Below are 27,569 nucleotides of genomic sequence, written 5' to 3' on the forward strand. Positions count from 1 at the left end.
CTGAAAGTTCTGAGTGAGTTATTGATTGCATCCTGTACAGTTTTCTGTCTTTATTCTTTCTAGGGAAGTTCTTCCCAAACTTGTCCTATGCATAAGATAAATTTTCATCATGAGTGCAGATCTGTCTTATGCATATTCAATGCTGATATCCTGAAAACCTGACCGCTAGAATTCTCCTAGAACATATTTGGAACATATTGTTCTTGGGTATTTCAACCAGCTTCAAATCCTGCTTTTGAATGTTGAATAGATAGCGATGGTTTTCTCATAGAGCCTCTTAAAAAATGTAGATATGATAGGGAAGACCTTCATCTTTGCTATTCACTTCTTCACTAGTATTAGATGTAGTTGACTTTATTTGCCATTATTCCCTCATGTACGATGAGCACAAAGGATTTACTGTGCCTTAAAAAGAAGGAAAGCAGTTGAACCTTACCCATATACGCAATGAGCTGCTGACAGCAGCCACTCATTGCTAAGAAGGGAAGCTCCACAGAGAGGCCTTCCATTATAGTAGAGGGAAATGATCCATGGCCACGCCCCTTGAGCCGCATCACTTCCACCAACAATCTTAGAGCTGGTCTTGGGGATTATGAGCCTTTTCCCACATGCTTAGTTGAAGAAAGAAATATTTTTATGAAAAGGTTACAGATACAGCTTACTACTTCTTGCTTATTATCTACCATTAATACATCACATAATAACATCAAAGGTTTCCCTGCATTGTAGACTGTATAGCGTGAAAAGAAAGAGTATTGTTTTATTACTGATATGACTTACGTTTATTATTGCACTGCAGATGAATCACTGAGTGATTGAGGCACTGGTCACTGGAAGAGAAGGCTGACTATTAATTTGCATTGTGTTCAGTGTCTAGAGATAGTTTAGCTAATATCCAGGGAAGGAACACATCCCTGCACAGAACAGAAATTGAGACTCCAAACCTTCCCCTCCACTAACATAGGTGCACAGACATCCTTAACATTCTGCCATTTCTTTGATACTTTGTATTATATACTTCAGTAATCTTATGTGTGTATCCACTCTAGGGAGTTAAAATAATCACTTCCCCATATAGCAGTAATGATCAGAGGTATACAACCATTTTCTCCAAAGACACAAAATGAATAAAATAAAATTTAGTATATCTAGCCCAAAGAAAATTTAATTTTACACACTCAGAACCTCTAGACTTTTATTTTGATGCTTTGCCCTTTTCAGAAAGGCAGAGGGTGAAAGAGAGAGTGAAAGACTGCCTTAAGGGACACTAAAAATAATTGCTAATGTTTGAAGAAGCAAAGTTTAATTAAAAAAGAGCATCTCATTTATATAACACCTTTCTCTTTCAAACGTTCAGTATTTTGACCACTAGATGGCAACATAACCTAAAGAATTGGGAGGGCTACATTACAGCTTGAAGCCTGCTGTGAGAGAGCATTCAGAATTGGCCTGTTCATTTATTTATTCATTTATTTAGCTGACTACTGTTGAAAATTCAGAGCTGGGCAGCTATATTGTTCACTTGTGTGTTTTTTTTTTTTTTTTTTGCACATTTAAGTCTAGGGACATTTTCAACATGTAAGGATGGGCTGCCGGAAAATTTCATTTGAATTTTTGTCTTATTTGTAGTTTTGTTGGTCATTTGTTTGTTACAGGAACAATATCATTATGAGTGCGCCCTCTTTGCAAAGAATGTAGACTATCTGTAAAGTTTTCCTGTAACAAATCTCTCCCTAGTGAGCTTACAATCTAAGGGCCCTGTTTACTAAGGTGTGTTAGTCTTTATAGCGCGCCTACATTTAGCGCGCATGCTAACCATGTAGGCGCCTATAGGCAAATTGTAGACACGTACATGGTTAGCACGCATACATGGTTAACATGTGTTAAAATGTTAATGCGCCTATAACGCTGCTTAGTAAACAGGGCCCTAAATTTTTTTTGTACCTATGCAAAATGGAGGATTCAGTGACTAGAACAGAGTCACATAGAGCTGCAATGGGAATTGAACCTAGTTCTTCTGGTTTTCAGCCCCCCTCCCCATTTCCCTCCCTGCACTAACCACTAAGCTAGTCCTCCACTTCAATCGTTGCAAAGAGGGCAAGCTATTTTGGAAAGTGTGTGCATTTTTTCTAAATAGTGTGCACATGTGTAGGGTTACCATATTTGCAATGATAAAAAAGAGGACACAAAATAAAATTCAGTCTGCCCTGCCATGCCCCTGTCACATGCAAGCCCTGCTCCCACCGCACCCCCTGTTGTACTCCAGTCCTGCCTTACCGCCCCCTGTCATGCTCCAGTCCTGTCCCTGCACCGCAGTGTCACCTTGACCCCCCCCCCCCCCCCAAGATAGCCAGATTCTGTAAGCAGTGAAAATACTGGTAAAGTAACAGAAATACATTTTCTTCCATGTAAAATATAAAATGAACATGACATGCTAATGAAATGCTTAGACATGTACATTTCATGAGAACGTCCTCCTTTCTTTTCCCTCTCATCCATGAGCAGCATATCCCACTCTCCTCTTCCCTCTAACCCCTTCTATGCATTTCCCTATTTTCCCTCCCTCTTCCCCCATGTATGTCTCCTCCCCAATCTTTTTTCCAGCCTCCCTACACCTACCTTTTTTTTTACAGCTCCCTCTCTCCCTCCCTCCACCCATCCACCCACCCACATGATGTCATCCACATGCCATCCCCTCTCTTCCTGTCCCATACCTTATCATGCCTGGTGGTCTAGTGGCCTCTTCAGGACAGGAAAGATCACCCTCTTTCCTGCCCGGGGCTGCCACAGACCGCTCACTGCCGGTGCTGCTTCAAAATGGCTGCTGAGAGTTCCGGCGGCGGCCTTGCAAGACTCTAAATTAGGCATGGATGTTGTTTAAAAATACCATCTTGGAAGCCCAGATCAGATGTATTCCATATATTTATAAAGATGGAAAAGAAGAGCAAACAAGAGCCAGCATGGTTAAAAGGTGAAGTAAAAGAGGCTATTAGAGCCAAAAGACATCCTTTGCATGACTGATTTGCTTTAATATTTTTAATGGAGTTACTTTTTATTTCTAATTCTGTACACCGCTCTGCTGTGCCTAGTCAGTTAGAGTGGTATATTAAGTTTTAATAACTATAAAGATTGGAAAAAGGACCCAAATGAAGAAAATAAGAAGCAACTTAAGCACTGGTAAGTCAGATCCAAAGCATTGATAAAGAAGGCTAAAAGAGAATATGATGAGAGGCAAAAAACTCACAATATCTTTTTCAGGTACATCAGAAGCAGAAAGTCAGGGAGGGAATTTGTGAGACTGTTAGGGGAAAGGGAAATGGGGACTTGATATACCGCCTTTTGAGATTTTTGCAACTACATTCAAAGCTGTTTACATATATTCAGGTACTTATTTTGTACCAGGGGCAATGGAGGGTTAAGTGACTTGCCTAGAGTCACAAGGAGCATAAGGGGCACTCAGGGAGGACAAGGCCATAGCACAGAGAATGAACAAATTTTTTGCTTCGGTCTTTATGGATGAATGTGTACCAGAAATGTTTTTCAAGGATGATGATGTGGAGGAACTGAAAGAAATCTTGGTGAACCTGGAAGATGTACTGAGCCAAATCGACAAATTAAAATCACCTGGAAGAATAGCATACACCCTAGGGTACTGACAAAGTTCAAACATAAAATTGCTCATCTGCTGTTAGTGATCTGTCACAAGTTGTTAAAATTGTCTATAGTACCTGAAGATTGGAGGGTGGCCTATGTAAGCCTATCGTCAGTGCAGGGCAAAATAGTGGAAACTATGATAAAGAATAAAATTACAGAATGTGTAGTCAAACATAGCTTATTGGGACAGTGTCAGCATGGATTCAACCAAGGAAAGTCTTGCTTCACCAATTTGCTTCATTTCTTTGAAGGCGTAAATAAGCATGTGGATAAAGGTGAGCTGGTTGATGAAGTGTATCTAGATTTTCAGAAAGCTTTTAACAAAGTTCCTTATGAGAGACTTCTAAGAAAATTAGTCATGGGATAGGAGACAATGTTCTGCAGTGGATTAGGAATTGGTTATCTGACAAAAAAACAGAATGTAGGGTCAAATAGCCATTTATCTCAATGTAGGAGGGTGAATAGTGGAGTGCCACAGGGATCTGTACTGGAACCGGTGCTATTTAACATATTTATATATGATCTGGAAATTGGAACAGCAAGTGAGGTGCTTAAATTTGCAGATGACACAAAACTACATTCAAAGTTGTCAAAATGCATGTGGATTGTGAAAAATTGCAGGAAGACCTTAGGAAACTGGAAGACTGGGCATCCAGATGGCAGATGAAATTTAATGTGGACAAATGTAAAGTGATGCACATTGGGAAGAATAATCTGAATAATATTTACCTGATGCTAGGGTCCACCTTGGGAGTCAGCACTCAAGAAAAAGATCTAGGTATCATTGTAGGCAATACACTGAAACCATCTGTCCAGAGTGCGGCAGCGGCCAAAAAAGCAAACAGGATGCTAAGAATTATTAGGAAAGGGATGGTAAATAAGACCAAAAATACTAAAATTTCTCTGTATTGCTCTATGGTGCATCCTCACCTTGAGTATTGTGTTCAATTCTGATCACAGTATCTCAAAAAATATATAACAGAATTAGAAAAGGTTCAAAGAAGAGTAACCAAAATGATAAAGGGGCTGGAACTCCTCTTGTAAGAGGAAAGACTAAAGAAGTCAGGGCTCTTCAGCTTGGAAAAGAGATGGCTGAGAGCAGGGGCGTATCTGGACTCCGGCGGTAGGGGGGGCCAGAGCCAGAGAGAGGGGGCACATTTTAGCGCCCCCCCCCCGCCGCCGCCGCCCCCACCGCCGAGCCCCCACCGCCACCAATGACTTAGTCTCTCCACCCCCCTCCCGCCGCCAACCCTCCCCCGCTGCCGTTCTTACTTTTGCTGGCGGGGGACCCCAACCCCCGCCAGCCGAGGTCTGCTTCCACCTGCCGCTGCCTTCAAAACTTCTTCTTCAGCCGGCGGGGGACCCCAAACCCCCGCCAGCCGCCCCGCGCTGTTTAAAATTCATCTTCGGCCTCCGTGGCCGTGCTGCTGGGATAGGCGGCGCTGTTGAAATCCACTTCGGAGTCTGACGTCGTTGTACGTTGTACGTGCTGCGACGTCAGACTCCGAAGTGGATTTCAACAGCGCCGCCTATCCCAGCAGCACGGCCACGGAGGCCGAAGATGAATTTTAAACAGCGCGGGGCGGCTGGCGGGGGTTTGGGGTCCCCCGCCGGCTGAAGAAGAAGTTTTGAAGGCAGCGGCAGGTGGAAGCAGACCTCGGCTGGCGGGGGTTGGGGTCCCCCACCAGCAAAAGTAAGAACGGCAGCGGGGGAGGGTTGATGGCGGTAGGGGGGTCCAGGGCAAAATCTGCGGGGGCCCAGGCCCCTGAGGCCCCACGCAGATACGCCCCTGGCTGAGAGGAGATATGATTGAGGTATACAAAATCCTGAATGGTTTAGAATGGATAAAACTGAATGGAATTTTTGCTTTTTTAAAACCTTCAATGACTAGGGGACACTCAATGAAGTTACATGGAAATACTTTTAAAACAAATAGGAGGACATGTTTTTTTTCACTCAACCAATAGTTAAGTTCTGTAACTCATTGCAGAGGATGTGGTAACATTAGTTAGCATCTCTGGGTTTAAAAAAGGTTTGGACAGGTTTCTGGAGGAAAAGTGCATAGTCTGTTATTGAGATAAACATGGGGAAGCCACTGCTTGCTCTGGGATTGGAAGCATGGAATCTTGCTATTAATTGGGTTTCTGCCAGGTACTCGTGACCTGGATTGACCACTGTTGGAAACAGGATACTGGGCTGGATGGACCACTGGTATGATCCAGTATGGCTATTCTTATCCTATATAATAAAAACCAACCTCAACGTTCTGAAGCTGACTCCCTGGCTACAGTGAAGGGTTTGAAGCTTCTGAAGCTCAGGCTCCATCTCTGTAAGCTCCGCCCTCGAATACTTCCGGGTTTGTCACAAACAGAAGTGACCAACCACATGAGGTGTCTCGGCTTCAGAATGTTGGAGGTGCATTCTATTAAATAGGATTGGTCAGTTCCTTGAAGCACAGCCAGAGCTCAGCGTCCTGCACAGTAACGCTCAGACACCAGAGAGAGAGGGGGGGGGGGGGGGCTGACACCAGAGAGGGGAGGGGGGAGGTATCTCTGTCACACATACACTTTCTCTCACAGTCAATGTCTTTCTCTGTCTCACTCTCACACACTGTCTCTCACACACTCTATGTCTCACACTGTATCACAATCACTCTCTATGTGTCACACAGTCACTCATGCACTCTCTTGGTCTCATACACTCAGTCTCACAGAGAGTCTGTGTCTCACACACACTCTCTCGCACACATTGTATCTGTATGAAACACACTCTCTCTCTCACACACTGTGTCTCACATACTCACTTGCACACACTCTCATTCTCACACACACACTCTCTCTCACAGACACACTTGCACCCAGACTCACTCTCTCTCTCTCTCTCTCACACACACACACACACACACACACACACTCGCACATACACTCTCTCAAACATACACACTCCGAGGAAATCCTTGCTAGCGCCCGTTTCATTTGTGTCAGAAACGGACCTTTTTTACTAGTGTTCTTATATTCCCTAGGTGTTGTTTTCATAGACAGTAGGCATAGAGATTGTTCACACCTACTGTTTTTATGTCTTTTTGGGAAACGTTTAGGTGCAGCATGAGTGGAGTTGTGATGTATGCATGCATTTTATAAAATACAGTGGCAATATTCAGTCAGCAGCAGTCTGCATTTTTTAAACAGCAGACTACCGCTGGCTAACTACACCCATAAATTCAATGCTGGGCCATGTATGGGCACCGGCATTGAATATCCAGGCTTGATTGGCCAGGAGCTATCCACTGGCATTTATCTGGGTCCCAGCTGATATTCAGTCCTACCACCTCCCAATTTACCTTTAAATGGAAGGCAGACCCCTAGTGGTAGTAGTATGATAATACATCTAGGGGTCAGCATTGCCATTTTTGAACCCTGTGCCAGATAAAGGTGGGAGCAGAGGAGAACCACCCCTGCTTCCTCTCACTAGACCATTATAGATCAGTTTAGTCTTGGGGGGGTGGTGAGGGATCGGGGAGGGGTGGTTAGAAGTGAATATTTGAGTTGAATTAGTAGTAGTAGTTGTAGTTAATACAGGTAAGCCATGGGGGAGGGGGCAGGGTTTTGAAAAAGGATCAGGTGGGATGGGAGATCAGAAATGGGTAGTTGGAAGAAATATTGGGTGGGATGGGGATCAGAGTCAGCAGATTGGAAGAGGGACTGGGTGGGATGGAAGATTGGAATATGGTGCTCAAAGGGGGATCAGGGGGTGAAGTACCTGCCAGATTAGTTATGTGGGTGCTGATATTCAGTGCCAGCACCTGTATAGCTCTGTAGTGAATGATAGGTCAGCCTTTTGTGTGGTTCTGTCTGACCATTTAGCTATGTGGGAACCGGCTCTGAATATGACCAATGCCCACACAACTTCTGGCTCCTCCCTAACTCCTACATTCCTTTATAGAATATGCACCAATCAGGCACCAACTGGATGTCTGTAGGTGCACAATTATAGAATTACCCCCACTCTGTTAGTTGGAGTTCTCTCCCCTTATCCCTAGGCTTCCTCTTTCCCCTAGATTCTATATATAGATTTGGGACACGCTTCCAAGATATGCGCACAACTTAATTGGCTAACAAGCTGTTAACCATCAATAATTAGATGCTAACAACCAATTATTGACATTAATTGGCACCAATTAGGATTTGTGTGCACATCTGTCCGTGCACTATTCTATAATGCTGGGTGCCTAAATCCTACAGTGAGCAACCCAAAAGGGGGCATGATCAATGGGAGGGGTATGGGCAGGTCAGGGGCATTCCAAAAATAATGGGTCTCTACGCCCAACTTGGGTGCTGGGATTTACACCAGGTTTCAGCAGGCCTAAGTCTGGAGCCCAGAGTTGGGCGCAGGAATCTGTGCTAACCTCTATTCTATAAAGAGCATGTGCCCTTTGTAGAATAGCACAGTGCTGATCTTTTCTGGCGCCCATTTATAGAATTCCCCCCTATGTGTCTGTACTATGTGTTTCAGTTTTGGTTTCCACCATATTTTCTGTTCCAGGTGTCCATCACTCGTTCTTTGAAAAAGTACTTTATCACATTCCTTTTCAGCTTTCCTCCCTTTAGCTTTACACAATGACCCCTTGTCCTTGAGCTCTTTATTGTACGGAAAATGCTAGCTTCTGATATATTATTGAAAGCTGCCAGATATTTCAATATTTATATCATAGCTTCTCTTTCCTTCTCTTGGTTGTTCTCCATTGAATTCCCCCTATCTTGTCAATGTTCTTTTACAGATGTTGCCTTTAGGAGCTGAACAGAGTTCTTGAAGTAGCATCTCACTAGACACATGTGGAGAGATTGTTTCCCTCTTTATATCATTGATACTTCTCTTTATGTACCCACATATTCTACTGAAACCTTTTATTCAATAAGACCTGTTGGGTAAAAACAAGAGCATAAGAAGTGGCATGCTATGTCAGACCACTAGTCCATTCAGTCTAGCATTCTGTCTCCGGCAGGGTTCAGTCTTGCTTGTTTGTAAAAATTCAGCAGAAAGCTTAGCTATCACTGACAAAGCATATTGCTAGCACTGAGATAATATGTGTCCTGTCCAGAAAAGACACAGCAGGGTTTCTCTCCTTAACTATTTCATTATAAGACACAAGATCAAAGCCTATAAGAATGATTCTATAAAATAGGCACTCACATTTACACTCGCAGTATGCATATGTGTGTATATGCCAATATACCACCTAAACAGTATTATGTAAATGTGTGACTATCTTGCATTTAAGAAGGCATAGGCAGTCAGAGTGTGGGCTCTGTAACTGGTCAGCTATCCTAGAGAGAGAAAATGGGAAGTAATAGGGAGAGAGCAGATTTAAAGGTAAGAGGATATAATTCAGAAAGAGACAACCAATCTTGGGGTGGGGGGGAGTGGAGTTAGCAGCAGAGATCCTAGGAATTAAAGGGTAGTGGACAGTGAAGAAATAGCAACATGGTTATGGGTCAAGGGATGTTGTTAAAGGTGAAGGCTGACCAAACTGACAGACAAGACTGTAGTTAGAATGGTATGTGCTCAGGAGTTTAGGAAACAGAACATGAGGTAATAGAATAGCAGGGAGTTTCTGGCTGTACAACACAAGAGAAATAGATGATGAGTGAAAGGAATGAAGTAATCTCTCATGAAAGGGCTTTGTATATACAAGGTAAAATAGAAACAGTATATAAGTAGCTTCATGATTAGTAAATGCTTGAGACAGTTGCCAGCCAATACTTTTGTATAAGCAGAACTGTACTCCTATGAGAAAAATTGATATTAATTCTGTATACTCTATTGGTAAGACAATAAATGAATTATTTTTCTCATACGTGCGCGGCCTTGGTCTTTTATCATTCCAATCTTTGGATGAGATAAGTATGAACATTGGGATGGTGGTAAAAAGACCTAAACTGTTTAACAACAGGGAGGGAGGACAGTTCAGGTACACAGTATGGGAGTCATTTTATAAATGCTTACCCATATCGTCAGGGATTGTATTCATTGACAGTAGGCACAGAGAATGTTCACATCTACTACATTTACATGACCTGAGTGAGGGTGTCTTTGTGGGAGAAGTTTAGATGCAGCAGAGTTAGCATTGCAATGGATGGATGGATGCATTTTATAAAATACAGGGACAATATTCTGCTGGCAGGAATCTGTAAGGGGAGTGCACAAATAAAGGGAGCATGAGTAGAACATAGGCAGGGCTTCCACTATGGCTGGTGTAAGTGCAGGTACTTAAATGTTAGACACATTGATGCTGGGTTATGTTAGTATTCTATATCAGAATTTAGGCACTATGGTTCCTTTATAGAATAAGCTCCCACTGCTTGCTCTCTGGGCACCTAAGAGGGCCCAGTTTTAGACTCCCCCCTACAGGTCCATTGGAGAATGACAATATTCAGGAAAGTCAAGAACAGGAGAGTCAGTGCTGTTAGAAATGGAGAGTTAAATTGTGTCACATTACTGCTGTTGATTGGACAATACAACAGATTATGACATTATATTTCAGTTATCTTAACCAGAACACATTTCAATAGATAGAAGCATTTTATCCAAGCTTTATGTAGTGCCTTATCAGGCAATAGGTTTCCAAATAGTGTGAGTAGGAGATTACTCAGGCATGTGATATGACCATGCCCCAGTGAATCAGGCCCACAGCAGTGGGCTGTAGGTGAGGGAACTGATTTAATTTAATGCATGGTCTTATAGCCTGCCGTTTTCAGCTAAAATACTATATAGAGTGAGTTACAATATATAATCCCATAACCTGTCCTACTTAAAACAATGATTTCTTATGTCATCTAAATTAGACACAATAATATATAAAAACAAACAAACAAACAAACAAAACAAAACAAGTTTTCAGCTTTTTCCTAAAGCTCCCATAATCTTGAAGATTCTTTAATCAGCCGGGAGCTTATTTCAGAGCTCTGGAAATGTCCCCTGAATTCCAACTAATCTAAATTTCTTAGCTGAGAGTAATTCTAGGTTCAACACTATTGGAATACAACTGTCTTTATGAACCTAAGCTTTTTAATGAATTTTCTGATAATCCAAACCTATTCTTCAAATAACTGTAAAAGCAAATCAAGTACCCTACTGTATCTTTGTACACATTTTTCTTCCTTCACATATTAAAGAACCGACTGCAGCCAACTGGCCTCATGGCTGGCTGATTAGATGAGAAAGCAGGTTGAATGTGCAATTACACAAGTTGTGTGTGGGTGTGTGTGTGGGGGAGGGTTGGGTAGGTCCTGCAGAGGAAGGAGGCATGAAACCGCAAATCAGAAAAAAGATGTTTCTCCTTAATGCATGTCCTGACTTGAATCCTTCCTATGAGTGAGATATGAATGAGCATCGGCAGGAAAGGGATACTATGTAGAGAATGACATGGGAATAAAATTTCTCCCCGTCCCCGCCCTATCCCTGTGGGTTCTGTCTCCATCCCCACCCTATCCCCATCCTATCCCCGCAGGCCCTAACTCCATCCCCACTCCGTCCCCACAGGTTCTGTCCCCATCCCCGCCCCATCCCCGTGGGCTCTGTTCTTATCTGCAGAAGCCTCAAACACTTATGATTTTATATTTAAATCTTTTTATTAAAGTATAAAAAGGAACAATATGCTGTGCAACCATTGTGTATACATTACAAATAGAAAACAACAATAATAACAATGAACAGCTATAATAAACCCTTCCACCACTACCACCCTCTACCCTTCCAACCCCAACAAATACTGACTTCTACTACCTCAAGGAATCCTAATCCACCCTGTTAAAATGTCCAGGGGTACAAAACACAAACCCATTATGTATGCCCTAGAGAGGAGAAATATGCCCTCTGAAGCACTGTTATGATTTTTTAATCTGTGGATGAATAAGAAGTCATCAACAATCTCAGGATTCAGTCTAGCTCTCCTGTCTTCCACAGTCCCTTCTGCAATAGAAGATGTCTTCTTAGAAGATGTGCTGGTAGCAGGATGGACAGGATCCCCCATGCAAATTTTGTTAGCTATGGCCAGCATGTTTGCTTATTTTTCCAAAACATAAAAATATTGTCTGCATCAATCAAACATAAATAACAGTCCAGTTTATCATCAGGCTTCAAAGTAGAAAGTGACACAGGGACAAAGTTTGTCCCTGTCCTCACGGGTTCAGCCCCCTTCCTCATCCCGCTCCATTGGATCTCTCCCTGTCCCCACCCCATCCCCACGGAATCTGTCCCCACCTTGTCCTCGTGGGCTCTGTCCTCATCCCCATCCCTGCGGTTACCACAGGTCCCCGTCCCTGTATCATTCTCTAATACTATGTCCAGATACCATGGCTTACAAGTGAGATTGTGATGATGTGTTTGTTCTATTGAATGAACTGCTTTGTGATCTGAGAATGAGCTTTTCAGACTCTGCAACTTACCTTGGGCTTAGCATTAGACTACCATTTTCAGCTCTGCTGAGTTTTACAAATTGACCTATTCCATCAAAAGCCAGAGGTACTGTTCTGTTTGAATTCCTGAAAAGATAAAAGTCATTCCAAGTTACTCACTATCTCCCAATTTTACCTATATAAGATAAACAACTACAGGGCTTTATCCTCTTCCCCTGTTCTACAACATAAACCTGTTGTGAGTAATGTCAAAACACCAAGCAAAGCATTTTTAGTAGTTCTGTGCAAATGATATAATTTAGAAAGTGAGTCCTCAAAAATACAAGTACTTCAGCAATGCAAGTACTAATTAGCATGGCAGTTTAATAATAGCTATTATTCTCTGTTGAAAAACTGTACCACAGCCATCAACAACACATAGCTCACCCAGTGGATGGGGGAAGGGGGACAAAAACAAGGTAATTTTCTTCTCTGGCCTGTGAAATTCTTCTGGAAGTTGTGAAGAAGATATGAGTACTGTCAGAGAATTCTGTCCCTTTAGGGCTGAAATCTGACAGTTTTTGAACAAAGAAAATCACTTAGAGATAGCTACTGTTAGGTTCTTTCTTTAAAAACAAAAATTCTTTTGCTCTTTGCTCCTTTTAACACCACGGCTCTTTGCTCCTTTTAACACTATGGTGGGAGAGGGGAATGAATAAGGAGCAATTGTTTTGCTGTTTATTTATTTAAAAAGCCATCAATCACACCACCTTTTATATAAAGTGATTGAAACTCACAGATGCAATACCTTTCCTGAAAATAGCCCGATGCTGTGTTCCAGATATACTCCTTAATGTATATGTCATAAGATCCATGCAGTATGGCCCCTTTAATTCTGGGTTCAGATGAAGAAAGACAGGTGTCCATACAAAACTCACACCACACACACAGATCACCTGGGATGGATGCTATAGGCAAGATCTCCCATAGTCCATATAGTATACTACTACTGCTACTTAACATTTCTAAAGCGCTACTAGGGTTATGCAGCGCTGTACAATTTAACATAAAAGGACAGTCCCTGCTCAAAGAGCTTACAGTCAAATTCAACTCTGGCGGGATTCTTGGATATAAAATATTATATTTCCATGTGAGTAGTGTGGTGAGGGAAATGTGAAGTGAATATGCTGGGGTCGATATTGAAAGCAATTTAACTGTCCAGAAAAGGCTCCTGGCTAGTTAAATCGCTTGTTAAGGGCTACCAGTCACATTCAGTGACACTTAACTGGATAGCACTGCCGAAAATGACCGGTTAGCACACAACTCAAAAATTGACTATTTTGGGGGTGTTACGGGGCGAGACTCAACACTTGGCCAGTTGCTAATATTCAGCACTTAACTGGCCAAGGTAGCCACATAAATAGGACCGCATAATTGTCAGTCCTATCTTTATACTGTCCACCATAGCCACACTTAACTATATCACACTTAACTAGCTATTTTTCCACTGGTGCCATAAACCCAGAAGTTTAATGGCGTATCCCAGAATTTCCGTGAATAACACAGGCAGCGGTCAGCAAAACCCTGATCACTGCTGGCTGAATATCAGGCCCCTTCTGGCTTATATTGAAAGCGAGTTAACCGGCCAGGAATAGCTGCTGACCAGTTAACTCACATCTTGGTGGATAACTGTTCATTTTCAGTGGAATTTAACCGGCTATCGCTACAGAAAATACCTCATTAGCGCTGAAAAAAAGCCAGCAATGTTGGGGTCTTCCTGATATTTGGAACTTAACCATGAGGTTTATTGGGCAAACTTGGGCAATCAGAAGTTAATCATTTCTCCTTAAATGGGGTATATGGATTTGGCTTACTGTTGAAAATGATCTAGACTTATTGGGGTAAGCCTAATAAAAACAATCCTTTGCAAAAGCATTTATGTGACCAGAAATCAATAATTTCTCCGATTGAGGAATGTGGAGGAGGATTGGCGCTTCCCAGAAGACACTGTCGATTAAGATTCTAGACTTATCGGGGTAAGCTTAATATCAACAGTCCCCTGGAGCAGCACTTGTGTGACCAGAAGTCAATAATTTCCCCTTGACTGGGGAATATGGTGGAGGCTCAGTACTTCCTAAAAGGATGAGCGCCTGGGGCTAAATCTACACACTAAAGCTCCATATTGAGCAGTTCTCTACAGGTCAGATAATGAATGTTTTCATTTAGGACATAACTAACAGTAATTGTTAATGAGATTATTAACATTTAATGAAAAATGATACTGTTGATTTTCAGATTATGGTTTATTCTGTTTAAAGTCTCCCACTAGAACTGTGGTAATTAAATATTAATGGGCTGGTGTGTGGCATGCAGAAGTGGGCTAATTACAGGCCGTGGAGATCAGGAATAATGTTAAGTTATTCTATTAATTACAAAGAGACTGCTAATCCTGAGACTACTGGCTGACTTTTGCTGCTGTTTCTTAGTCAGTGATGTAGAAAGAGAGAGAGATAAAAGAAAGAGAAGTTTAATAGCCCGAGGCCTCCCTTTCTTGTAATATTGGTTTTAAAATCGTATTTCACTGGCTCATTGCTTTAAATATGAAGGAAGAATAAATCTTCTGGTGAGTCATCAACTACAAAAAAAAAAGAGCCTAGTGGATAAAGCACAGAGATATCAGTAAAGCTCCTTAAGTCAGACATACCTTTTCATATTGCCACATACACACATGTACTTGTATATATATATATATATATATATATATATATATATATATGTGTGTGTGTGTGTGTGTGTGTGTGTGTATATATATACTTTTTGCCTCCTTACAGAAAGTCAGTGTTTTGGATGGCAGTTTGTAAAATTGTCCAGTTGTCAAAGTACGGTCATGCTGAGGGTCTCCCCGTTTGCCCCTGAAGAAGCCCTGTGGTGGTGAAACGGGTCCGTTGGGCAGGGAAGCCTGATGGCGACCGCTTTGCAGCTAAGTGATGTTTAACATTATGGGCAATGTAACTTTTGATATTTAATATTTGATATTTAATATTTGATTTGTTTGTTACAAAATTTGAGCACATAGGAGGATGGTGAGAAAGTGACCAGTGATTGATTTGTAGTGACGCTCATGTAGAGCACAACTTGTTCAGCATTATTGCTGTACGTCACTTATCTGAGGTCCTTTCCACTGTTCCTTATCACTATTTTTGAACAGGGTTCCCATTCATACAAACCCGCTCTTTTCCTGTTTGATATATATATATATATATACACAAACATCTCTGTCTGTCTATATATTTTAATGTCTATATATATATAATATTTATATATCTATACCTATATCTATATTGATCTCTATCTTTCTCTCCGGATTTTCTATATTGATCTATACCTATGTATATCTATACTGCATCTCTCTCTATCTCAATCTCTCTCTATATACATATGCTATATAGGTCTACATCCATACCTATATACTGTATCTATAACTATATAGGCCTTTATCTATCTATGTTTATTTACACTTGATGAATTGCTTTTTTTAGCGAATAAATCTAAGAGATGTACAAAAATAGTTAAAAACATATGACCAAATGGTTAAATAGTGCTGAATATCTGGTTGTGTTTTGCTGTGTACATGTGTACACTTACCTGCATCAGTGACAGTATTCTGTATACTTATAAATGAAATGGTGCATACGTATGGGCATCCTGTTATAAAATTGCCTAAGTTTGTACCTGAAGCAATGCAGGCTGAAGTGATTTGGCTACAGTCATGAGGAGTATCAGTGGGAGAATTGAAATTTGAACTGTAGCTTCCATGATTCCCAGGCCTCTGATCCAACCACTTGACCATTCCTTCCTGCTATGTGAATCTACCATGCTGTACATATCCATGGAATCTGTCTCTCTTTTGTACTTTAGAACTCTGTTCCTCTTCTGACAGCTTGATTTCAAACTCTTTCTCTGCTTCTTCAGTGCCTAGTAGCAGGCTTGATTTAAATGCTGTGCACCTATAGGCATTGCGGGGATGCGGGTGAGGAGGAAGGAGCCCTCTCCACCAAAATTTATCAAAGAATTGGGTTGGTTAGCTGACAAATCACTGGGAGGAGAGCAGTAATGTGAGGAAAGTGTACCTCCCCACAAGAATCATCAACACAGGGGGTAGGCTCCCGAAACCCATCCCTAAATCTTTGGGGACAGTCCCTGTCATCACTGTCTTCTTGTGCTGCTGATGCAGGAACAACAGCAGAATCTGTAAAAACTTAAGAGAAAGCAGCAGTGGCGTAGCCACAGGTGGGCCTGGGTGGGCTGGGGCCCACCCACTTAGGGCTCAGGCCCACCCAACAGTAGCACACGTTTAGTGGTAGCTGGTGGGATCCCAAGCTCGGCCAGCTGAAGACTTCCTCCTGATGGTAACGAAAACGCTACTCTCCATGATACCGGCATCTGTGTATGTTCAGTTTTCAGCGCATGCCTGCTGCAGACTGCCAAGGTGGAAAGAAGCGTTTTCCCACCAGCTGAGATATTTTTTGGGTGGTGGTTGAGGGGAGGGGAGGAGAACAATTTGTGCTCACCAAGTTCGTCCTTAGGCCCACCCAAAATCTGTTGTCTGGCTACGCCCCTGGAAAGCAGTGCCTAGACCCCTGTTTCTAACATAGTGACATAGTAAATGTCGGCAGATACAGATCTGCATGGTCCATCCAATCTGCTCAACAAGGTAGCTAGAGTTGTATCTGGCACTCTGCACAGGTTCCACTTCTTTATGATTATACACTGGTGCAGAGTCTCAAGCTCTGAGGAAGCCCTGCCTCCTCTTCCAAGTGGCCTTCATGTTACCAGGGAAACCATGGGAGAAGGAGGCTTCTATAAGAGACTCTGCACTTGCTCTGATGGCCTGCACACTGCTTTCTGTTAAGTGTTTACAGCCAAAGCTGTTGCTGCTGTTCCTGCATAACTACAATGGCAGGGAAGATCTGGATAAAGGCATGGCTACTGCAGCAGCGCTCTGGCATCTAATAAATATTGGTGCTAGAGGCAGTTGACTACAGTATGTCTGAAGAGCAGGCCACGTATACCAGTCAAAGACCAACGCCACACCTCTGTTCACAAGTTCTATTAAAAGTTTAATTTGGTTATAAAGAGAATATTTCCACCTTTTACTTTCCTAGGTATTATTTGTTTTAAATGTTTTCTGTAGTTTAAATCTATCACATGTACCTGTGTGACTCTGACTGCAGAGGACAAGCAATGATGTATATGTGGCTAACTGACTCTTGCACCCTGGTCTACTGTCCTTGTCTGCTCTTGCTCCAAATTTGCATAGCTCTCGTTCATTACCGACTCCTTTTCATGGGGGTGGGTCACTTGACAGCAAGTAGCCTTACCTACCCAAGTCCTAACTGATGGCAAATGGTATCTGAGATTTGGTTGTTCCAGTCATCGGCACAGACCATGCACCACTTGTTCTGAAGTCTAAACTGCAGCAGTCCGCTGGTGCTCACAGAGTCATTAATAAGACGTACTGTAAATGGAAAAAGGAGAGGTCAAGTAATGTTTTAATTACATGCCTTCCAAAGGCAAAAATATGTGAAGACTCATTTTATATAGAATGGTGAAACAGGAATGGAGATGTTCAGGTCATGACATGATCGATTCTAGCAGTATTTGATCAAAGGATCTGCCGAACACTGTGACTTTTGTAAAATGTGAATAAGGAAAAGCAGGAGTACATGTGAATTAGTCACATACAGTGGAAACAGCCATTTTACAAATGTACATGAGCATAAAAACTCAGCAATTTGCATGGCACTTACACACAGAAGCATCAATTTTGCGATTTTCACATGTAACCAATCCCATTTTACAAACCTATAATCTGAAAACTGCCAATTAAGTAGTGAGGCTGCATTAAAAAAAATTTGGAAGCTGAAATAAACAAAAGGGAGATAAGGAGAATTGCTCTGGGTGATAAAAGCACTTATTAAAATGTGTACAATGGGGACATTTTTTTTATCATAGTCATGCATTCTATATGTAAAATGGGGAATATGTGTGTAGATATTTGGTTCACCTAAGCTATGCCTAAAACCACATCCAAATCAATGCACCCTGGTTATCCCCTTGTGTAAATAATGGCTTTCTGAAATCACCATGTACATGGTTATGTGATCTAGATCTAAACTTGCAGCAGAGACAAAAACTCATAGTAACATCTTTTTCAGGTACATCAGAAGCAGAAAGTCTGTGAGGGAATCCATGGGACTGTTAGATCATGAAGGAGCAATAGGGGAACTCAGGGAGGATAAGGCCATAGTGGAGAGGTTGAATAAAATCATTGCTTCAGTTTTTCCGGAAGAAGGTAAAAGAGATCTACCTACACTGGAAATGTGTTTCAAGAGTGATAATGTGGAGGAACTGAAAGAAATCTCAGTGAACCTGGAAGACATACTGAGCCAAATTGACAAATTAAAGAGTGATAAATCACCTGGACTGGATGGTATACACCCTAGGGTACTGAAAGAACTGAAACATGATCTGCTGTTAAAATTGTTTGTAGTCTGCTTATTTCTGGGATAAGCAGCATAAAATGTTTTGTACTTTTTTGGGATCTTGCCAGGTATTTGTGACCTGGATTGACCACTGTTGGAAACAGGATGCTGGGTTTGATGGCCCTTTGGTCTGTCCCAGTATGGCAATACTTATGTACTTATGTACCTGAAGACTGGAGGGTGGCCAATGTAACGCTCGTTTTTAAAAAAGGGTTCCAGGAGTCATCCAGGAAATTACAGACCAGTAAGTCTTACCTCAGTGCCAGGCAAAATAGTGGAAACTATTAGAAAGAATAAAGTTACGAAACACGTAGACAAACATGGTTTAATGGGACAGAGTCAGCACAGGTTCAGCAAGGAAAGTCTTGCCTCACTAATTTGCTTCATATTTTTGAAGGCCTGAATAAACATGTGGATAAAGGTGAGCTGGTTGATGTAGTGTATCTAGATTTTCAGAAAGCTTTTGACAAATTTTCTCATGAGAAACTCCTGGGAAAATGAAAAAGTCATAGGATAGGAGGCAATGTCCTTCTGTGGATTCAGAATTGGTTATTGTATAGAAAACAGAGGGTAGGGTTAAATGGCCATTTTTCTCAATGGAGTAGGGTGAATCGTGGAATGCTGGAGGGATCTGTACTGGGACCAGTGCTATTTAACATATTTATAAATGATCTGGAAATCGGAATGACAAGTGAGGTGATTAAATTTGTAGATGACACAAAACTATTCAAAGTTGTCAAAATACATGTGGTTGTGAAAATTTACAGGAAGAGCTTAGGAAATTGGAAGATTGGGCATCCAAATGGCAGATGAAATTTAATGTGGACATATGAGGAAAGACTAAAGAAGTTAGGGCTCTTCACCTTAGAAAAGAGACAGCTGAGGGGGGGAAATGATTGAGGTCTGTAAAATCCTGAGTTGTGTAGAACGGGTAAAAGCGAATCGATTTTTCATTCTTTCAAAAAATGCAAAGACTAGGGGATAATGAAAGTACATGGAAATACCTTTAAAACAAATAGGAAGAAAAGTGCATAGTCTGTATTTGAGATGGACATGGGGGAAGCCACTGCTTGCCCTGGGATTGGTAGCATGGAATGTTGTGGTTTCTGCCAGGTACTTGTGACCTGGAATGCCCTCTGATGGTAAACAAGATACTGGGCTAGATGGACCATTGGCCTGACCTAGTATGGCTATTCTTAAATGCTGCTATATAGATGTGAAAATGCATTTTAAAATACAGGTGTAGAGGTCTAAACCAACTTTATATATAACCCTATAAGCCATATTGTATTGGGCTCATTTTTTTTTAATTTGGATTATTATTATAATGTAGCTGTTAAAAGTAATTGGATTTGGGGTCATTGTTTCATAAGGTATCCAGAACTAATTAGCTTTGTCTGGCTTTTACGAATGACTACGATGCTTTACTAATGTGTATGAGGGCATTTATTTTTGTATGCAGAGTGACTCTTATGGCCTTCAGAGGGATATGATTATATCTTACTGACTTTTAATAAAACTGAATATGGAAAAATATATAATTGGATGGTGACAGATGCCCAATCTGTAGAGTTCTGGTAAAGGGGATTATTTTGTCTATTTGAGAGATACAAAATTATAGTGCAGTATTATAAGTTTCTTTTTGGAGGTGATGCAGAATAGGGAAAAGGGAGCAATAATTCCATAGTAATACCTCAGCAACCATCTAATGTCACAGATGTAAAAGGTCATTTTGAAAGAATTAGATGGTATTTACACATGCACAAGGCCAGTTTAGAAATATAAATATGTAAGTGTTGATTTTAGACAAGCTGCTAGTTTCATGTGTATATCCATAGCATGCAAAGATTTCAGCGGGGTGTGGTATGGATGGATTTCTTAGAAATAAGTATTCATCCTCTTCTTACAAGAAGAATACACATATATTTCCACAAATTTCTCCATCAGAATTTATACCCTCATCCAATTTACGCAGGAGTTTGAGCTTTCTGCTAATTTGGACCCGGGATTTCAAGGAAGAAAGAGAGGGCAACTGTACTTATCTCTGTGATAGACACCACCTGAAAAAACTGAATATTTGACGTTTAGAAATCTCTTTTTAATTGACACCTTTTGTATATGTGTGTGTGTGTGTGTGTGGCAGTGTGGGTAGCGGCTGGCTGCCGAACCTCATATGAATGTGGCACACTCATACACAGGTTGCAGGTAAAAATCAAAAGACTGTGCGCATAAATAAAGACTTTATTTATGTGCACAAAGGGACAGTAATCAACTCTATTACTTCACAGGCTTAGTGCTTTTAATTAGAGTTTTTTTCTCTCTCTCTCTCAATATAGTGACAGAAAATATTCTTAAGAGGGCTGACTCTTAGCTAGGCCCAAACATAGTGTGGGCCCATCTGAGCATACACCAAAATAATGTATTCTCAGGATATACTTTAAGGTTATCTCCTACCTTGTCAGTCTTCTTTACACCTATAATTAACTGCTGGAGGCTGAGTTGAACACACACACACACACACACACACACACACACACACACACACACACACACACACACACCTGGGAAACAGTTAAAATTAGGCTGCTCTTCTTCCCTGGCATCTTCCCCTTGGAGACCTCTTCACTCAGGGCCTCCCTGAACTGTTCTGCTTTAGGGCATTTAACCACTGCCTTGCCTGAGCCCTACCCCTTTAAACTTCACCTACCCTAAGGTAGTTCACTATCAGGCTTATTTTCAAAAGAGAAGGGCGCCCATCTTTCGACACAAATCGGGAGATGGGCGTCCTTCTCCCAGGGTCGCCCAAATCGGCATAATAGAAAGCTGATTTTGGGCGTCCTCAACTGCTTTCCGTCGCGGGGATGACCAAAGTTCACAGGGGCGTGTCAGGAGCATAGTGAAGGCATGACTGGGGCGTGCCTAACACATGGGCGCCCTCGAGTGATAATGGAAAAAAGAAGGGTGTCCCTGACGAGCACTTGGGCGACTTTACTTGGTCCATTTTTTATTATGACCAAGCCTCAAAAAGGTGCCTGAACTGACCAGATGACCATCAGAGGGAATCAGGGATGACCTCCCCTTACTCCCCCAGTGGTCATTAACCCCTTCCCAACATAAAAAAACTTTTTAAATATTTTTTGCCAGCCTCTATGCCAGCCTCAAATGTCATACCCAGCTCCATGACAGCAGTATGCAGGTCCCTGGAGCAGTTTTAGTGGGTGCAGTGTACGTCAGGCAGGCGGACCCATGCTCATCCCCCCTACCTGTTACACTTGTGGTGGTAAATGTGAGCCCTTCAAAACCCACTCGAAACCCACTGTATCCACATCTAAGTGCCCCCCTTCACCCCTTAGGGCTATGGTAGTGTTGTACAGTTGTGGGTAGTGGGTTTTGGGTTTTTTTGGGGGGGCTCAGCACCCAAGGTAAGGGAGCTAGCTATGCACCTGGGAGCAATTTCTGAAGTCCACTGCAGTGCCCCCTAGGGTGCCCGGTTGGTGTCCTGGCATGTCAGGGGGACCAGTGCACTATGAATGCTGGCTCCTCCCATGACCAAATGGCTTGGATTTAGTCGTTTCTGAGATGGGTGTACTTGGTTTCCATTATTGCCGAAAATCGGGTATGACCATCTCTAAGGATGACCATCTCTAAGGTCGACCTAAATTTCAAGAGTTGGGCGTCCCCGACCGTATTATCAAAATGAAAGATGGATGCCCATCTTGTTTTGATAATATGGGTTTCCCCACCCCTTTGCCAGGATGTCCTGCGAGGATGTCCTCAGGAAAACTTGGGCGCCCCTTTCGATTATGCCCTTCCACCAGTATCAGTGAAGGAGTGTTCCTAAGGAAAACTATCTCTGTACCACTTACTCTCTTACAGTGTGTTTTTATAAAATTTTGTGCTTCTATGTACTGTATGTTTACAAGCATTTACATGCAAAATGGCACTTACACATGTAAAACCACCATTTATTAATTTTATATTAATTTGGTTTTTGCTCAAACCTTTTGCAGTAGTAGCTTAAGGTAAGTTATATTCAGATACACTAGTTATATGTGAAACATGCTGAGAGAAGCCATTCTTCTTTGCACTTTTGTCAAATTGCTTTTCCCACTGTATGTGTTGGCAAATACTAGTATACTTCTGTATGTCCTCGTATATATTTTAGAAATGACTCAGTTTTAAAGTGAAACTTTAGTAAAATACAAAGGATAGCTTTAAAGACCTGGCCTGGATGTCTCTTTTCTGGCCTGGTTGAATTATCCGTAATGGTGCTTAACAATTGAATTCTAGACATGAAAACATAAAGCAGGCTCATGGACAACACTGAGGAGCTTCCTATATTTAAAACCAGCCTTGGGTGAGCTGTGTCAGGCCTTTAGATATGGATATCATCAGGTTCCTCTGGAAATTACTGATGGTGCAAAACTCATTGTATGGGCAGAGAAGTAGCCCACTGGGCTTGGAACTGGAGGGCCCAGGTTCATATATCACAACAGCTTTTGTGACCTTGGGCAATCCATTGCCTTGGGATGGACAGGGGTGACCCTGGCAATATCACCCTGATTAGGCCCTGCCATGGAAACCATCTTGCTTGTGGTGGTCCTCTATAAGTTGTTCACAGCTTGGTGAATGTGCACAGAGGATAGAGAGAGAAAAAATTCATTCCATAGCAATTATAACTAGGTGGCATGTACAGTACAGTCTCAATTATCCAATATAAATGGGACCTGCCTATTGTCGGATAAGTGAAAATTTAGATAATACAGAAAACAATGGTAACCCTTTAAAAATGCACACAAAACATACTTTAAGCATAAAGAAAAGGCATAGGATATCTATATTTTTTATTAACGTGATGATGTCACAGGGGGTGAAGGTGGGGATCTGTTGGATATGCCTGATGGTTGGATTACTCAAGGTTGAATAATCTACACTGTACTGTAATACCAAATAAGAATGCTGAAACCATCATTTGTAAGAGGAAACATGCGGTAGAGGTTACATCAATGAGCTCAATCGAGAAGAATCCTGGAAGTGCTTTATCTTCTCATCTACCTATCTGTAGCATATGTTACTGACAGTACTTTCATTTCATCTCTGCTCTCCTCATTTGAGCACCAGTCATATTCTGCTAGGTCCTCCTGGATGCATGTATGGATCTTATTATATCCACAACTGTAAAGAAAGTTCAATGCCAACCAATGTGGATGAGAGGTTTATCTATTGTACAATCAGGGAAGTTCTCTATCATATTATCTAGTTTGACAGTGCCACTAATCAGTTTCGCCAGTAGAGCAGATCTGTGCTATTCACAAGTTTGCATCTTTATTTTGGTTTTGTTAATCTGTGTTCTTAAAATAATCAAGAACTTGTGACTATGCTAAGGAATATGAAAAAGGGACCAATGATATTTCTAATATTTAAAAGTGTAAAATTTGGTAAATTAGTTTCTTTCATTTCCTGAGAATCTCTGTCAGTGATATGACTTGCAGAAGACTGAAGTGCTAAACAGGACATGTGTTTTCAGTGTTTTGTTCTGTGTCCCTTGGTGCAAACATAATTCCTTACCACATTCTGCTTCATCTGAGCCATCTCTGCAGTGCTGGTGTCCATCGCACAGATTCACAAATGCTATACATTCCCCACTACCACATTGAAAGTCCTCCTGTGTGCAAGGCTCTGTGAAACAAGCAGAAAACGTATTTAGTTCAAGAAAAATTTTATGTAGTTGATGGAATTATCAATTTAAACAATTGGTTATTTGAGGTATTTTCTTTCTTTCTTTCTACCACCTTTTGAAGAAATTCACCCGTCAATATATAGTAAATATAACCCAGACATAGGCAATATACAATAATAACAATAAAATATTCAAATAACAGTATAGTACATATTATAGCATAGAGAGGCATTTTCAAAAAGTCATCTAGGTCAAAATTGGAACATCCTGCTCATAATGTCCAAAAATCCTGTCTGCCTCACATCCAATTTCAAATAGGAAAAACATCCATATTTTCTATTTGAAAATGGCTGTGAGATGAACATTTTTGTGCTAAGAATGTCCACAATGAATAGGCATTTTCTAAAATGAAGCATCCAACTTATAAACAGCAAAAAACAAAAAGAAAACAAACAAACAAACAAAAAAACAGGGATAGGGACATCTGTCTGGAATCATTTTGAGAAAAATGGCCACACAGACATCCAGGCAGAGAAGAGGAGCAGCCTTGTGGTTGGTGCAGTAGACTTTAAACCAACAGACCCTGGTTCAAATCCTACTTTAACTCTTTTAGGGCCTCTTTTACAAAGCCACACTGTCGATTCTCAGTGTGGCAAATGAGAGGCTGGCATAAGGGCTTGTGCCTATGCTTCTTTATAGTACTACTACTACTACTACTTAACATTTCTAAAGCGCTACCAGGGTTATGCAACGCTGTACAATTTTAACACAGAAGGACAATCCCAGCTCAAAGAGCTTACAATCTAATGGACAAATGTAGAGTCAGTCAATTTGGGGCATTCTCGATTACATGAAAGGTATAAAGGTATAAAGGTTAGGTGCCGAAAGCAATATTGAAGAGGTGGGCTTTGAGCAATGATTTGAAGATGGGTAAGGAGGGGGCTTGGTGTAGGGGTTCAGGAAGTTTATTCCATGCGTAAGGTGATGCGAAGCAGAATGGGTGGAGCCTGGAATTGGTGGTGGTGGAGAAGGGTGTTGAAAGGAGGGATTTGTCCTGTGAACGGAGGTTTCGGGCGGGAACATAAGGGGAGATGAGGGTAGAGAGGTAATGAGGTGCTGCAGACTGAGTGCATTTGTAGGTAAGAAGGAGAAGCTTGAACTGTATGCGGTATCTGATCAGAAGCCAGTGAAGTGACCTGAGGAGAGGGGTGATATGAGTATATCGGTTCAAGCGGAATATAAGGCATGCAGCGGAGTTCTGAACTGATTGAAGGGGGAATAGATGGTTAAGAGGGAGGCCAGTGAGGAGTAGGTTGCAGTAGTCAAGGCGAGAGGTGATGAGAGCGTGGATGAGAGTTCGGGTGGTGTGCTCAGAGAGGAAAGGGCGAATCTTGCTGATGTTAAAGAGGAAGAAGCAACAGGTCTTGGCTGTTTGTTGGATATGTGCAGAGAAGGAGAGGGAGGAGTCAAAGATGACTCCGAGGTTGCGGGCAGATGAGATGGGGTGGATGAGGGTGTTATCAACTGAGATCGAGAGCGGAGGAAGAGGAGAAGTGGGTTTTGGTGAAAGATGATAAACTCGGTCTTGGCCATGTTCAGTTTCAGGTGGCGGTTGGACATCCAAACAGCAATGTCAGATAAGCAGGCCGATACCTTGGCCTGGGTCTCCACGGTGATGTCTGGTGTGGAGAGATACAGCTGGGTGTCATCAGCATAAAGTCCTCCTGGATGCATGTATGGATCTTATTGTATAGAATAGGCTTCTACCAGTTGTCCTGCTATAAAATTGTCTTCTTATTATTTGTGCATGTCATAACACAGCCTGGTAAATAACTCTTTTAGGGGGTCAATATTCAAAAGGGTTTATTCAGGAAGGAGAGGCTCCTGCCTGGTTAAAGCCAGCTCAGATCTCCTTCTAATATAATTGGTAAAATCACCCATCCTTTTATGTGTATAAGATCACTTGTTTTGTTTATAAACTTTATATGGCCAAAGCTCTTGTCATGTTTATAATCTATCACTCTTCCTCCAGGTTGATGTCTAAACTTAAGAATAATAATTATCTTTTATGTCCATCTATACAAGGGCGTAATATCTATGAGAAATCGTGAACAATCTCATTCCTATCTCTGCTTTTTGCTTTTTGCTTTCTAGCACCTAAACTATGGAATTCATGGTATATGGTTAGATAAATTCTATGTCTCTTTTCGGAGAGTGCTGAAAACATATTTATTTCATTCAGCATTTGACAACAAATGAACAATTGGACCCTGCAAATCAGGATTCACTGGTTTGGAGCAGTTGATGACAATTTATGTATGATTGGTTTTAACTATCTTATGAGTGTTTGTTCTATCAATTTACAGCATTCCATTTCTTAGATTTGTTTTAGTTGTTAATATGTAAACAGCCTTGACTCATGTGCAAAAGAGGCGGTATATAAAATCAATAAATGATAAATGATAAATATTTATTTAGGTAAATAGTGAAGTGCAACAGCTGGAGAAGCCTTCTCCACTCTCAGGAATGTGTCTTACAGACTTTAAGCTCTGTATTTACCAATAATTTTCCTAAAAATACAGATCTTTCTTGTACAAGTTAATATGGAATTACTTTAAATTGAGGACAGCTGTCAAAGTGTATCATTACTTAAGTACTGCATGCAGTGCCACAGCTTTGTAGGTGAATGAATGCATTTTGTGCTTCTGCAGGACTGCAGCTTCCAAGCAAGTCATAAAGATAATCATGACCTTTGAGATGATATACATATAAGCATACATCTACACTGTGCTCTTCTAAACAAGTCTTCCATGACTGAACAGCAGTAATATAAGAAAATCAGATTAGAACATTTCTTCATACATCATTACCAAGTATAATCATTGGTTATAATATATAAATCTGAAAGAATGCACTCCATTTTCATATGCTACATTAAGTTCAGAGGAGCTGAAACAGCACAAAAAAAGCTTAATTTGGTTGCACCAAACAAATACAAAATGTTGGTAAGAGGTTGGGAAAGAGAAGCTGTGACATTAACTTGCAGTGACTGATAGCATGTTTCGAGTGCTTCTCATCAAATGAACATACAGTCTGTCACAGTCTGTAGAACTGGACTGCTACATTAAGAGGCTCATTTTCAAAAGAGGATTTGAGACATTTTTCTCTGAAGTGTGTCTAAATCATAAGGGTGTGTGTTAGGGGCAGGATTTTGACATTTTTCTGCAATAATAGAACAAAGCAAAAACATCCAGAGCTAAAAGTTAGATGTTTTGGTCTAGACCTGTTTCAATCATG

At 41.3% G+C, this 27,569-nt stretch overlaps 1 protein-coding gene across 1 annotated transcript in view; it reads right to left on the reverse strand.

Moving 5' to 3' along the window:
• TMPRSS15 (transmembrane serine protease 15) overlaps positions 1 to 27,569 on the reverse strand; it is a 183,245-nt gene that overhangs the window by 25,855 nt on the left and 129,821 nt on the right. The window contains exons 18-22 of the mRNA XM_030205046.1: positions 24,161 to 24,271; positions 17,433 to 17,565; positions 12,099 to 12,194; positions 781 to 830; positions 437 to 611 (exon numbers count right to left, since the gene is read on the reverse strand). Of these exons, the coding sequence (XP_030060906.1) occupies positions 437 to 611; positions 781 to 830; positions 12,099 to 12,194; positions 17,433 to 17,565; positions 24,161 to 24,271 (565 nt within the window). The remainder of the gene's footprint in view (positions 1 to 436; positions 612 to 780; positions 831 to 12,098; positions 12,195 to 17,432; positions 17,566 to 24,160; positions 24,272 to 27,569) is intronic.

Source organism: Microcaecilia unicolor, chromosome 5, assembly GCF_901765095.1.
Source record: "Microcaecilia unicolor chromosome 5, aMicUni1.1, whole genome shotgun sequence".
NCBI classification, from domain to species: domain Eukaryota; kingdom Metazoa; phylum Chordata; class Amphibia; order Gymnophiona; family Siphonopidae; genus Microcaecilia; species Microcaecilia unicolor.